A 15,258-nucleotide genomic window follows, 5' to 3' on the forward strand; every position below is an offset into this window, starting at 1 on the left:
CAGTTACCGATTTTTGTTAAAATGTTTTGCAAACGATTTGTTTGAAGGGATTCTATATCATCCTGTCTGTGTAACACCATTAAACTGTAAGTGGTTTAATAATGATGATAATGCTGAAGTTCCTTTATCATTGATCCTTGAACAGTTGGATAATTTATCCTGACAATTTCCATGCTTCTCCCAGGGAGCAATAATAATCCATGAAGTTTATGACAAGGGGGCGGCAGCAAAAGATGGACGTCTTTGGGCCGGAGACCAGATTCTGGAGGTGAGCGATTAAAACGCCTACTAAAAAAGTGTAATTTATCCTGAAATAGTGTCTATTGTCTCCTCTGGTGAAATAGGCCTGAACCGTCCTGGCGGTGGAGTTGCACTTTTAATCAAGAACTCCATTTCTCACTGTCCTTGTACTGCTCTTACACCTCCAAACTCCCAGGGGTACCTTTGGCTGCAACTTACCGATTTCACTTAAAATGTTTATGCATACAACAACAACACAACAGGCATTTTAAGGCCATTTTCCCTGCTAGAGTGGGGGTTACCCTTGCGGTCCCCATGACAATCTTCTCCATTTTGCCCTGTTTTCTGCATCTCCCCTTGTTAACCCCCTTGCCCGCATTTCTTCTTCCACCATCTTTAGCCAAGTCTTTCTTGGTCTTCCAGTCCTCTACTTCCTTCTACATTCATTTCCATCACTCTTCTCAACCAGTCACTTTCATCCTTCCTCTACACATGACCAAACCATCTCAACCTGTTTCTCTTCACAGCATCCATCACAGGCTCTATTCCCATCATCTTTCGCAATTCATCATTTGGCTTCCTCTCTCTCAACGATACTCCACACATCCACCGAACCATTCACATTTCCACCCTTTCCAGCCTTCGTTGCTGCTCTACATTCATGACCCATGTCTCGCTCCCATAAATCACAACACTTCTCACACATGCAGCATACACCTTTCCCTTCAGCTTCAACGACACTCCCCTCCTCGTCAGCACGCCACTCAGTTCCCGAAACGTCTTCCATGCACATCTCACTCCAGCAACCGTTGCCGGTCTGATCCACCTTCTCCATTCAGCATGTCTCCGAGGTAGCAAAATGTTTTCACACCTTCCAGCTTCACGCCGTCTCCAAGATCCAACTCAACATTTCCTCCATCTGCAGCTCCCTCTATGCACACCTTACATTTGAATGTAGCTGCCACACTGTTTAATGACCCTCTCAGACCACTACATTTTTGATGAACCCACTCAGCGCACATTGTACATTGAATGGAATTCACTCCGACACCCTTCCTGCTCACAGGACACGTCCACTTCCCAGTTCTTTCCACCTCACCACATGCTTTACCACTTGCCATCACCTTCGTCTTTCCTATATTCACCTTCAGACCTTTTGTCTCCATACATTCCTTCCACTTGTTCATCTTCTCCTTCAGTCCATCCATACTTTCCGCAATCAACACCAGATCATCTGCATACAACAACTCCCACGGTAAACCCTCCTTTATGTTCTGAGCCAGCACCGCCATCACAGCTACAAGTAGTAGTGGACTCAGTACCGACCCCTGATGCACTCCCACCTTCAACTCAAACTCACCACTGTTCCCGTCCTTCGTCCTTGCAGCTGTGCGCACTCTTTTGTACATTGCCATCACTACTCTGATAAACCATTCCTCCACTCCTAACTTCGTCAATGCCCATGTCACTACTTCGTGTAGAACCCTATCGAATGCTTTCTCCAGATCATCAAACCCAAGAAACAACTTCTTCCTCTTCTCCTTGTACTTTTCCTGCAACTGCCTTACAATAAAAAGCGCGTCTGTCGTTCCTCTTCCTTGCATAAATCCAAACTGCATTTCGTCGATCTTCACTTTCTTCCTTATCCTCCTCTCCAACACCCTTTCCAATACCTTCATTCCATGCTCCAATAACTTTATCGCTTGATAAGAGCCACACTCCAGAGGGTCACCTTTCCCCTTGTATAGAGGGACGAGGGTACTCAGTTCCCAATCCACTGGAATGCGGCCTTCTTTCACCACCAGATTACAGATCTCTGTCATTCTCTTCACACCCCAACTTCCTGCTGCCTTCAACATGTCTCCCACAACTCCCGTTGGCCCTCCCGCTTTTCTGCTCTTCATTGCTTTTATCGCTTCCTCAACTTCCTTCTCAGTTATCTTCTCTGCCGGTCCGAAAACTGGGTTACTCTCTATGTTGCCATCCCATTCATTCTCTGCATTCAACAGTATTTCCATATATCTCTTCCATCTTCCTTTAATTCCATCTGGGTCCACAACGATTTGTCCCACTTCATCCTTCAAGCAACTCACCCCCATCACATCACACCTCTCTTTCGCTATCTGCTTTTAAAGCATAATAAAATGTTTATGCATAATTTGCATAATTATATGCAAATATAATTATGCAATGCCCCCCCCCCCCACCCCCACCGCTTCTTTGTTTGTGTGTTGTGCAGTCCTCCAACCAGTGACGACTCCAATTACATCTCTCTTTCAGCCAACATGTACCAACTTTTAAACACATCCAAACTCTCTCTCCCTCTTATGCGGAAATTTAGTGTCAACATGCAACTGTTGGTACCTCTCTCACCAGCCATGGCACTTCAGCAAATAATTTCTGTGACACCATGAAAATAACTCGATCTGTGATCTTTCCCACCCAGATTTCTGTTAATGGTAAATTCTCACTTCTGGGCCTTGTGATGACCAACTTCCATGCTGATGTTTCCTGCTCTTCCTTTGCTCCAATTGGTTCTTCTCATCATGTGCTTGTGAGAGTCAACATCTCTCTGGCTATTCTTAGAGAGCTGCCTCAACACCGGCGCGTCTGGCAGTTCATTCAGGCAGACTGGCAGGGACTGCAAGTCACCATCTCATTTCAGGACTAGTCTCCTATATCTGCCGCCTCTGATATTAACTCAGCCTGAGAATTCTTCCACATAAACAAACCTTCTCCAAAGATCATGTGTATGCAAACCAAATGTTTTGCTGGCGAGACTCATTGTTTTGCTGGTGACACCACTCATTTGTTACCTCCCCCAAGGTTATGTTTTCACCCGTGGCTGTCTGTCTGTCTGTTTGTCTGTCCGTTTGTGAACAAGATATCTCAAAAAGTTGTGGACAGATTCGGACGGAATTTGGCAGAGATGTAGCGTATGTGACAAGGACGAAATGATTAGATTTTGGTGAAAATCCAGATCTGGATCCAGCTACTAGAAATTTTTAAGCGATTCTTCACACTCGGAGATGGGGCCAAAAACTATACATAGCAGGATATCTCAAAAAGATGTGGATGGATTTGGACGAAACTTGGTGGACCGGTTGGGTGTCTGAAAAGGACGATTCAATTCGATTTTGCTGAAGATCTGAATATGGATTCGGATATGAGAATTCTTTAATTTAAAAGTGATTCTTCACCATTGGAAGATGGGGCCAAAAACGATACATAGCGGGATATCTCAAAAAGTTATGGATGGATTTGGACGAAACTTGTTGGACAGGTTGTGTGTTTGTGACAAGGAAGAATCGATTCAATTTTGGTGAAGATCTGAATATGGATTCGGATATGGGAATTCTTTAATTATTAAGTGATTCTTCACCATTGGAAGATAGGGCCAAAACGATACATAGCAGGATATCTCAAAAAGTTATGGATGGATTTGGACGAATCTTGTTGGACAGAATGTGTGTGTGACAAGGAAGAAGCGATTCAATTTTGGTGAAGATCTTAATATGGATTTGGATATGAGAATTCTTTAATTATCAAGTGATTCTTCACCATTGGAAGATAGGGCCAAAAACGATACATAGCAGGATATCTCAAAACGTTATGGATGGATTTGGACGATTCTTGTTGGACAGGTTGTGTGTGTGACAAGGAAGAATCGATTCGATTTTGGTGAAGATCTGGATCCGAATCCAGCTAGTAGAAGTTTTAAAGTGATTCTTCACCATTGAGTGATATTGCCAAAAACGAGGGGTAGATCACGGTATGAAAGACTTGGACCTATGATGATTCCTGTGATTGATTTTGATTAAATATGATTCTGTATTATGATTTCTATATTATGATGCAAAACGTAAACTGTTCATCAGGTGGAGGTATGCTCTCTACTGAGTGCCGCCGTTCTAGTTCCTGTCTTTTTTTTCCCCCGTCTGTGGAACCAACTTCCACAGTCTCTTCAATCTCATTCTTTCCTCCATGGCTTCAAGAGAGCTTTTCCGCCATGTCATTAAGAAACTCTTAGCTACCCACCAAACATGCCCCCGAGGATCCAAAAGTCCCCAAAGACCAAAAAGACCCAAAATGCCCAAAAGCCCCTGAGGACCAAAAAGACCCAAAAGTCCCTGAGGACCCAAAAGACCCAGAAAACCCAAAAGTCCCAGAGGACCCAAAACACCCAAAAGTCTCTGCAGACCCAAAAGACCCAGAGGACCCAAAGGACCCCAAAGACACAGACGACCTAAAAGTCCCAGAGGACCCCAAACACCCATAAGTCCCTGAGGACCTAAAAGACTCCGTGGACCCAAAAGATCCCCGAGTCCAGCAAGCAGGTATGCTACCACGACCTTAGGTCATCTCCCACCCACACTCCTGATCTCTTCTCCCCCAAATGAGCCCATTCCCAAGCACTCCCTCTTTCCAGGTTATTGTGATTTTCCCCTCTTAGACGGGTCAATATACAACCAGAACAGCCGTACCCCAAAAAAATTGCAAATTTTAGTTTTATTGCATTTCCTTATATTTTAAGACTTACTTAGGAACATATCAAAAGTTGGACATAAATGGACCATGGGAAAGTAAAAATTTTTGACATGATAAAAATGTCACAAAACCATGCACGATTCACTACGTCGAAAACGTCTTTGGTTTTTTATTTTTGTTTCTTTTTGTTTATATAAATTAATTTGTTCCACTGAGACCAGCTGCAAAGGCAACATTTTATAACACTTGTTTCGTGTCTTTAACAATGTTTACATCTGCTACCTGACACATGTCTTTAACAATATGACCTCCCAGCATGTAGGCTAATGACCTAATTCCTCACTGGTAGTTGTGCAGCTTGACTGAGTAACAACTCCACATGAATGAGTTAATTACACCTAATTAGGACTCAATTGGACAACGTTGTATGGTAAACATTGGAGATACAATACAATACAACCAAGGAGATACAGTACAATACAACCAAGGCCAAGGCAGTAGCAAAAAGACAGGTAGGCCTATGCATACAATTGCCTCATATATTCTACATGTATTTTGTACTCCTACAACTGTAGTGTATGATGGTATTTATTTTCCAGGTTCTAGAGTTGTGGGGATGCATATTTATTTAATAGGAATGGGACCAGTTGATTGGGGGAAGGGGGGGGGGGGTTCTATCAGTATGCGACTGTACATTTCCCTGGAGACTGTCGAAAGTGACACTATAGAGTCTGTGTTGCAATCAGAGTGCATTCATTTCATTGACAATAGATTGAATCAGGAAAGGAATAAACTTGCAAAGGACTCGAAAACCAGTGCACTTTGGATCAACTACCAGCGTATGTTGGGAATTGCAAGGGCACTTGTGGCAGCTGATCGGACGGGGTCCTGGGAGATGCATCTCCAAGCCATATCAGCTTGCTTGCCGATATTTGCAGCTGCTGGCCATCCCAATTACCTGAAGTCAGCTCGACTCTATCTCGAGAAGATGCTTGCGTTAGAGGATGACAACCCTGAGGTTCATCAGAAGTTCCAATCTGGTTATCATGTAATCCGGCGCAGTGACCAATACTGGGCTGGCCTAGGCTCTGATCTTGTGATAGAACAGACATTAATGCGCTCACTGAAAAGCCAAGGGGGGCTGACTCGAGGAAGTGGGATGTCAGAGCACCAGAGAGCAGTTTGGACTCTGTCTTCAACCATATCGTCCTCCTACAACCTTGCTATGCAAGAACTGACCTCGAGTAGCTACTCAACAAGTGAACAACATAAGGAGTTGACAACATCCAGGGTGAGTCGAGATGAAGCTGATCGTGGCAAAGTTGCCGAAAAACTGGACAGCTTCACACCATTTTCTGATGACAAGTCATTGCGCAATATCATCACAGGGGTTACTGCAAATGAGGATGTCAATGTTCATGACCTATTCAAAGTAGGTAGTGACATTGTCAAGAAGATGGATGATCACCCAGCTTACTCCTATTCACACAAAAGGAGTTCTAAAGCCAAGACACTTGCATTCAGCAGGGCAGTCAAAGTTGCTGAGGACCGCACAATAGATCCAGCGTTACTATTCCAGAGGTTCTTAGTGGTGTCACAGACGGGAGATCTCCAGATAGGTGAAGTGATGAAATATGAACTCTGCCCATACCCAATGTCTCTTTTTGAGGCAAAAAACATCCTGCGCCAGCCAGATAAACCACAGTTGGCGGAGGCAATAAGGAATTATGCGACAACCAAATCTGACAATGCTGTCAACCAGACAGTTCCAGGAACAGATCACTATGTTCTTGACGGGGGATCACTTATTCACCGCTTAAAGTGGACAGAGGGATTCACCTACAGTTCCATTGCAGATGAATATGCCTCATTTACAGTACGACACTATGGCAAAGCTACTGTTGTGTTTGATGGTTATGAGGCTGGGCCAAGCACAAAGGACTGTTCTCATCAACGTCGGAATAGAAACAAGAATGCCACCAAGGTTAACATTACGGAGTCAACAAAATTTGTTGGGAAAAAGGAGGACTTTCTGTCGAATGAGTCAAACAAGCAGGCAATGATACTGTTGATTATAGAGGTGTTGCACAAGGAAGGCTGTGAGGTGATCCAAGCAGAGGGAGATGCTGATGTTGAGATTGCAAAAGCGGCCGTCGCAAATGCGGCTTCCAGATCTACAACCCTCATTGGAGAAGATACAGATCTCCTTCTCCTCCTGCTCTTCTATATGGTGGAGACAAACTGCATTGAACTCTATTTCCGTTCTGACAAGGCAAAATCAAATGTCTACAATATCAAAGTCCTTCAGCAGATACTTGGAAATTCAGCCTGCAGAGATATATTGTTCCTTCATGCATTAACTGGCTGTGACGCAACGTCTCGTGTCTTTGGGATTGGAAAGAAGTCAGGGTTTCAAAGAATCATCAAGAAAGAAAATGAACTGATAGACAGCTCAAAGGTGTTCTGTAAACCACAGCAGAGTCAGGATGTTATTGAAACTGCAGGCTGCAGAGCAATGGTGGCATTGTTTGAAGCAAATCAGAACGACTCATTGGCATCGATCAGATACAACATTCTCTGCAAAAAGGTTGCAAGGGCTAAGGCATTTGTCACTCCTGAAAGACTGCCACCCACATCCGCTGCCTGCAAGTTTCATTCTCTGCGGACCTATTACCAGGTAATGGAATGGATGGGCCTTTGTTGTGGAATGGAGCCAACGGAGTGGGGATGGAAGGTAGAAGGAGGAAAACTTGTTCCAGTGATGACAGACAAAAGCCCTGCTCCAGACATACTACTTCAGATGATTCACTGCAACTGTTCAGGGGGGTGCAAAACACTAAGGTGTTCATGTAGGAAGCATGGATTAGAGTGCACCAGTGCATGTGGACATTGCCAGGACAGCAACTGTGACAATATGAGTGTTGAACCAGACATAGAGGAGGAGGAGGACGATGAAACTGGAATCTAAGACTAGAAGTCATATGGTACTTCCACATGTGTCAAAATTGTCCAATTTTTTATATGTTGCTTTCCATGTCATAGACTGGCAGAAACAATCAAAGAACATATATTTGTGCAAATATTTACTTTAAATTGCGAATGGTCTCAGGATTAGCACTGCATAAACTACCAGCAACGATCATAATACAAATATTGGTGCAAAATTAACTTTAAATTGTTAGTGGTCTGATGATTATCAGTCAATTTTTTTACGTTTTATCTGCCGGCAGCCATCTTGTTTTCTGACGTCACTGAGGGACTTTCCCATGCGTCAAAATTGTCCAACTTTTAATATGTTGTCTTCCACTTCATAAACTACTAGAAATAAGCATAAAACAAAAATTTGCAATTTTTTTGGGGTCAGGCAGTATATTGACCCGTCTATCTCTCCATCATCTTTTCTCTTGCGGTCTGCCGGCAAAGTGTTATCTTTTATCCAATACACTTTTTTTTTTCAAAAGTTTATTTTATTTTTTTTCCTCAAGTTGTGCTTTACCTCATTTACTTATACACGACTTCATGAAAAGCAATTCAAGGATTATGTGGATGTAAACCAAACGTTTTGTTGGTGATTTATGCCAAAATTGTGTTGCAAAAACCTCCTCACCCCTTTTGTGAATCTCTAAATTTAGCCAGAGCAGCTTGAATCATACGATGACAATTGATCTGTCATCCCACTTAATCAGGTAGTTACTTATCTATCTTATATATATATAAAATAAAGTTTTTGTTTGTTTGTTTGTTTGTTTGTTTGTTTGTCTGCACGCGCTAATCTCCTGAACGGTGAAAGATAGGCGGAAACCTCTAAAACAAAAAATGTCGGGACGGGCCCCGGGAAGGTTATAGGCTCGGTGGCGAGGCCGCCTCGGCCGGGCTGGGCCCATTTCGCAATTAAAAGCTGAGATGAATTATAGTAGTCAATCTTCTACGGTCGCGAGTAAATTCATTCAAAAAGAACTAAAAATGTCGGGGCGGGCCCCGGGAAGGCTATAGGCTCGGTGGCGAGGCCGCCTCGGCCGGGCTGGGCCCATTTCGCAATTAAAAGCTGAGATGAATTATAGTAGTCAATCTTCTACGGCCACGAGGTAAAAGCTGAATTATAGTAGTAAATTCATTCAACAAGAACTAAAAATGTTGGGACGGGCCCCGGGAAGGTTATAGGCTAGGTGGTGAGGCCGGTCGAGGTGGCCTCGGCCGGGCTGGGCCCACTTCGCAATTAAAAGCTGAGCTGAATTATAGTAGTCAATCGCCTCTGGCGATTCAGTAAAAGTAAAAGCTGAATAAGTAAAAGCTGAAATTCAGTAAAAGCTGAATTATAGTAGTAAGACCTATCTATGTACAGAAGATTAAATTCATTCAAAAAGAACCCGGGCAACGCCGGGTGCATTCAGCTAGTCTTCTCTAATATAATGCAGGGCAATCAAAGAAAGATGCAAGTCCATTTGACTTACAGTATATACACGACATGACCAAAAGTATGCGGACACCCCCTTCTAATTAGTGGATTATGCTGTTTCAGCCACACCTATTGCTGACAGGTATATATAATCAAGCACACAGCCATGCAATCTCCATCGACAAACATTGGCAGTAGAATGGGCCATACTGAAGAGCTCAGTGACTTTCAACGTGGCACCGTCATAGGATGCCACCTTTCCAACAAGTCAGTTCGTCAAATTTCTGCCCTGCTAGAGCTGCCCCGGTCAACTGTAAGTGTTGTTATTGTGAAGTGGAAACGTCAAGGAGCAACAACAGCTCAGCCACGAAGTGGTGATCCACACAAGCTCACAGAACGGGACCGCCGAGTGCTGAAGCGCATAGCGCGTAAAAATCTGTCCTAGGTTGCAACACTCACGACCGATTTCTAAACTGCCTCTGGAACCAACGTCAGCACAACAACTGTTCGCCGGGAGCTTCATGAAATGGGTTTCCATGGTCGAGCAGCCGCACACAAGCCGAAGATCACCATGCGCAATGCCAAGCGTCGGCTGGAGTGGTGTAAAGCTCGCCACCATTGGACTCTGGAGCAGTGGAAACACGTTCTCTGGAGTGATGAATCACGCTTCACCATCTGGCAGTCCGACGGACGAATCTGGGTTTGGCGGATGCCAGGAGAACGCTACCTGCCCAAATGCATAGTGCCAACTGTGAAGTTTGGTGGGGGAGGAATAATGGTCTGGGGCTGTTTTTCATGGTTTGGGCTAGGCCCCTTAGTTCCAGTGAAGGGAAATGTTAACGCTACAGCATACAATGACATTATAGACGATTGTGTGCTTCCAACTTTGGGGCAGCAGTTTGGGGAAGGCCCTTTCCTGTTTCAGCATGACAATGCCCCTGTGCACAAAGCCAAGTCCATACAGAAATGGTTTGTCAAGATCTGTGTGGAAGAACTTGACTGGCCAGCACAGAGCCCTGACCTCAACCCCATCAAACACCTTTGGGATGAATTGGAATGCCGACTGCCAGCCAGGCCTAATTGCCCAACATCAGTGCCCGACCGCACCAATGCTCTCGTGGCTGAATGGAAGCAAATCCCCACAGCAATTTTCCAACATCTAGTGGAAAGAAGAGTGGAGCTGTTATAGCAGCAAAGGGGGGACCGACTCCATATTAATGCCCATGATTTTGGAATGAGATGTTCGACGTTTCGGTGTCCACATACTTTTGGTCTTGTAGTCTATATATTTATTTATATATATACACAAAGAATTAAGTTAAGCACCCCCCCCGTTTTTTTACAACCTCGCACATTACAAGTTTGTTGTCGTCAAAACAGTGTAATATACCCATGATATTGCTATATTTTCTGGAGAAGTGATATTATGGTCACATAAAAACATAACAATCATGCCGTTTTCAATATTTTATTCTGAATAATTTAAGGTGAAAATTTTTGGGAATTGTAGGCATATTTTCACCTCAATTTAAGTATGGAGCTATAGGTCCATCACGGACAGTGTGGATGACGTTTATGTTTTCTAACGTACAGTCATTGTTCTGAGAAGACCTCTAGCGATCTTTGCGTCAATAACGTGTGTAGGACCCACGTGATCGGATCACTGACTCAACCAATCACTTTTTTTCACTTTGATCACTCAATTTCATCAATGGATAATTGCTAATGTCATACCAATCATTATTTGATCTCACATACCTTAGAATATATGCCACTGTATACATATACACAAAGAATATATATTAGGGGGTGCTTACCTTAATTCGTTGTGTAGGGGTGCTTAACTTAATTCTTTGTGTATATATATATATATATATATATATATATATATATATATATATATATATATATATATATACTGTATATATATATTTATATATAATATAATTAATAACTCGTATAATTATTTATATAAAATTTTCTTTGTATTTATATTACAATAACATGCTTGCTATTTCCTCATTGTCCCCTGTCTAGTCAGGTTCACTATGTTTTTTCGTTCAAAATCATGGTAGATTAGCAAACCTATACATTTTTGGAAACGTTATTACATGGAAAATCTGAAAATCAATGTTTACATTTGTCAATTCCGACCAATTCGATTCGACCAATTCGACCAATCGACCAATTCCATTCGACCAATTCGACCATTCGACCAATCGCTTCGATCGATTCGATTCGATTCGATTCATCGAATTCGATTCGATCGACCATTCGACCAATTCGATTTGCCAATCAACTTGACCGACCTTTGCTTGTATGGAACGGACTGTGAAAACGATGCGGACTATATTGTCGGATACGACACACAGGACAGTGATGACGAACTCTAAATGGCATATTCTGTAATCGTGTATGTTTGATGCCATTGACTGCCTGTGTATATTTTGTCATTGACTGCCTGTGTAGATGTGAAGTTATACTGACTGCATGTGTATATATGATTTTGCTGACTGCCTGTGTATGTTTGGTGATATGAATTATTGTGATACATTTTGATGTTATTAACTGCCTGTACAAAATGATAACATGTATTTGATTATGCAACTTATCGCGAATATAAAGGCAGTATTTTGCAATTCAAAACCTTTGATTCGTGTCTTACCATTCCCCATAGCACTAATTTGATACTTTCATTGGATTCCTTGTCCCTGAAAATGTAGGTTTAGTATATTTTTAAAAGTTTTTAGGGTAATTAGAGGCAGAAATAGAACAAAATATGTATTTTACAGTGGCCATTTTGAAAATCCAAAATGGCCGCAATACAGGTATCTCTCCAAATGTAAACATTGATTTTTAGTTTCCTTATGCTATAACCTTTCCAAAAATGTATAGGTTTGCTAATCTACCATGATTTTGAACGAAATATAATTTATTGACATAGTGAACCTGACTCGTCGCACCGCAGAGCAAAAGGGGGACTATGGTTTTCCCCTCCGTCCGTGCGTGTGGATGTGCGTGCGTGTATGCGTGCGTAAGCGAAGGACCGAATTCTAATTTGGTGTGTGTATGCAACTAGGCATATGGAAGAACCATATTGAAAATTAGGTCGCCACGTCAAAATCCAAGATGGCCACCGCCATGTGTGTCTGAACCTTGTGAGCGGAATATCTTGAAAAATAAATGAACTACTAACTTCTAATCTGGTGTGTGGGTGTATCTACTCATAAGGAAGAAGGCTATTGAAAATTGGGTTGCCACGTCAAAATCCAAGATGGCCGCCTTGCGTCTTCCACTTTGTCAACTCACATCACTTCACCGACGGGGGACCTTGGCCTAATGCTTGTTTTACTTGCTTGTTGTCCCCCGTCGCACTGCGGAGCGAAAGGGGGGCCATGGTTTTCCCCTCCGTCCGTGTGTGCGTCCTTCCATCCGTGCGTGCGTGTGTCCGTCCGTGCGTGCGTGTGTAAGCGAAGGATTGAATACTAATTTGGTGTGTGGGTGCAACTAGGCATAAGGAAGAACGCTATTGAAAATTGGGTCGCCACGTCAAACGCCAAGATGGCCGCCACCATATATATGTCTGAACATTGTGAGCGAAATATCTTGAAAAAGAAACGAACTACTAACTTCTAATCTGGTGTGTGGGTGTATCTACGCATAAGGAAGAACGCTATTGAAAATTGGTTCGCTACGTCAAAATCCAAGATGGCTGCCGCCATGTATGTCTGAACCTTGTGAGCGGAATATCTTGAAAAATAAGCGAAGTACCCACTTCTAATCTGGTGTGTGGGTGTACCTAGGCATAAGGAAGAACGTATTGAAAATTGGGTCGCCACGTCAAAATCCAAGATGGCTGCCGCCATGTATGTCTGAACCTTGTGAGTGGAATATCTTGAAAAATAAGCGAAGTACCCACTTCTAATCTGGTGTGTGGGTGTACCTAGGCATAAGGAAGAACGCTATTGCAAATTGGGTCGCCACGTCAAAATCCAAGATGGCCGCCACCATATATATGTCTGAACCTTGTTATCATTGTGAACGGAAAGCGTTTACCTTTTCAACAAAAAATATATACCGTAATAATATAAACACCAACAGATATTGTATAGAAACAGAAAACAAAAGTTGATAAGCCGAGAGACCCTGGAATAGGCAGGACATTGTGGAATGGTGCCTCGGTCTCACTCACATGTGATCTACTCGACAGGTAAATGGAGTTGATCTCCACTGTGCCACACATGATGATGCCATCGCAGCGCTTCGCCACACAGCGGGCCGTGTTTGCCTCCGCGTTTACCGGGACGAAGGACAGGAGCGGGAAGGTAACTGCGGCTATGAAGAGTTGGAAGTGCTGCTGGACAAGCTACCAGGGCAGGACTTTGGGATCAGCATCATTGGGAGAAGGTGCAGAAAATGTAGAATATTTCATTATTTAATCTTTATCATTTCTGAACTTCAGACAATACTTGCAATGTGCAGTTGAATGATACTAATAGGACTTTCTAATTTGTTGAATTGGAAGTGTGCTAGCATTGCTTAAGAAGGAAAATTACAATATTATGAGTATAATGGTATCTAAAGAATAAATTGATGTTTCCAAAAAGCAAACTTTGAAAAACTATTTAAGCTTTGTTTGAAGGATGGACGTGGAAGGCACAAAGGGTGACTTTAAATCGTAAAATGGGAGTGTCCGATGGTGTTTCGGAGAATTGATAAATGGGGAAGGAGAAGATTAGGGGAAAGAAAAGGGTGAAGAGGGATAGAATAGCATTTGTTCCAGGTTCAGGAAGTGCGGAGGCAAGCGATTAGAAAATGCATCAGGGTTTAAAAGTCATGGAAACGATGGAGGGTGGGGCTTTGGGACATGCAGACAGTTCCAGGAGCTGGTTATGATTCGTTTGTCTGTGGCTTTGAGCTGTGAAATTGTCATGCTTCACATGTGAATGTGTCATTCTGGCATACGGACAAGGCTGGAAGGAAATGATTACAGACTGTGATCAAATGAAATGTTTCACCATTGCTCAATATTACAGGACATAATTTACTTTTTGCGACGCATTATTATTTTAAACATTAGTTTTCAATTCCTCATATTCGATGTGTTGTCATCTACTATAAATGGATGAGTTGTGTGTGTGTGTGTGTGTGTGTGTGTGTGTGTGTGTGTGTGTGTGTGTGTGTGTGTGTGTGTGTGTGTGTGTGTGTGTGTGTGTGTGTGTGTGTGTGTGTGTGTGTGTGTGTGTGAGATACTTTTTGTCTATTAATTACGTACTATTGAAATGTTCCTTTTAACCCTTTAGACTGCTGAGACCCCTTAGGCTTAGACCTTGGAAGACCCTTTAACACTTAATAATAATAATAATTCATTTATTTTGTATAGCGCTTTTCATGAAGCCCAAAGGCGCTTTGACAGAGTGCAAAACATAATGCATAACGAAACACGAAAACAACAATTGCAAAAAGACAAGAATCAATAGGGAAATATTTAAAGCAAAAGGAGGGAGAAGGAGAAGTGATATAAAAAATATATATATATAACCACCTTTAGAGGCCATTTTTCCCCGCAAAGTGATAGTCAGGGGTTAAATGCTGTGGGTTGAATGTTGAATGCAGTGCTGAACAGGTGGGTCTTGAGTGATGCTTTGAATGTGGTGAGTGAGGAGGAGTCTGATGGTGTGAGGTAGTGAGTTCCAGAGGGTGGGAGCAGCGATGGAGAAGGCCCTGTCCCCCCAGGATCTGAATTTGGTCCGGATGGGGGGGGGTCAGGAGGTTGGTACAAGCAGAGCGGAGGTTGAGGGTGGGAGTGTGTCTGGAGAGGAGGTCAGCCAGGTAGGATGGGGCCAGGTTATGGAGGGCTTTGTAGGTCAAGAGGTCAAGAGGAGGATTTTGTACTGGATTCTCTGGGAGATGGGGAGCCAGTGAAGCTTGTAAAGGACGGGGGTGATGTGGTCACGGGTCCGGGAATGGGTGAGTAGACGGGCAGCGGAGTTCTGAATGTATTGGAGTTTATTGGTGATTGTTGAGGGTGAACCATAGAGGAGGCTATTGCAGTAGTCCAGACGGGAGGTGATGAAGGCGTGGATGAGGGTTTCTGCAGCCGTGGAGGAGAGGGATGAGCGGAGACGGGTGAT

The 15,258-nt window shown here is 43.1% G+C and overlaps 1 protein-coding gene across 1 annotated transcript in view; it reads left to right on the forward strand.

Moving 5' to 3' along the window:
• LOC144889320 (multiple PDZ domain protein-like) overlaps positions 1-15,258 on the forward strand; it is a gene marked incomplete at its 5' end in the record, with an annotated part of 36,595 nt that overhangs the window by 1,293 nt on the left and 20,044 nt on the right. Inside the window, 2 exon segments of the mRNA XM_078769446.1 lie at positions 185-268; positions 13,335-13,531. Coding sequence (XP_078625572.1) covers positions 185-268; positions 13,335-13,531 — 281 coding nt within the window.

Source organism: Myxine glutinosa, unplaced genomic scaffold (genome assembly GCF_964187855.1).
Source record: "Myxine glutinosa unplaced genomic scaffold, kmMyxGlut1.1 SCAFFOLD_2582, whole genome shotgun sequence".
NCBI lineage: Eukaryota > Metazoa > Chordata > Myxini > Myxiniformes > Myxinidae > Myxine > Myxine glutinosa.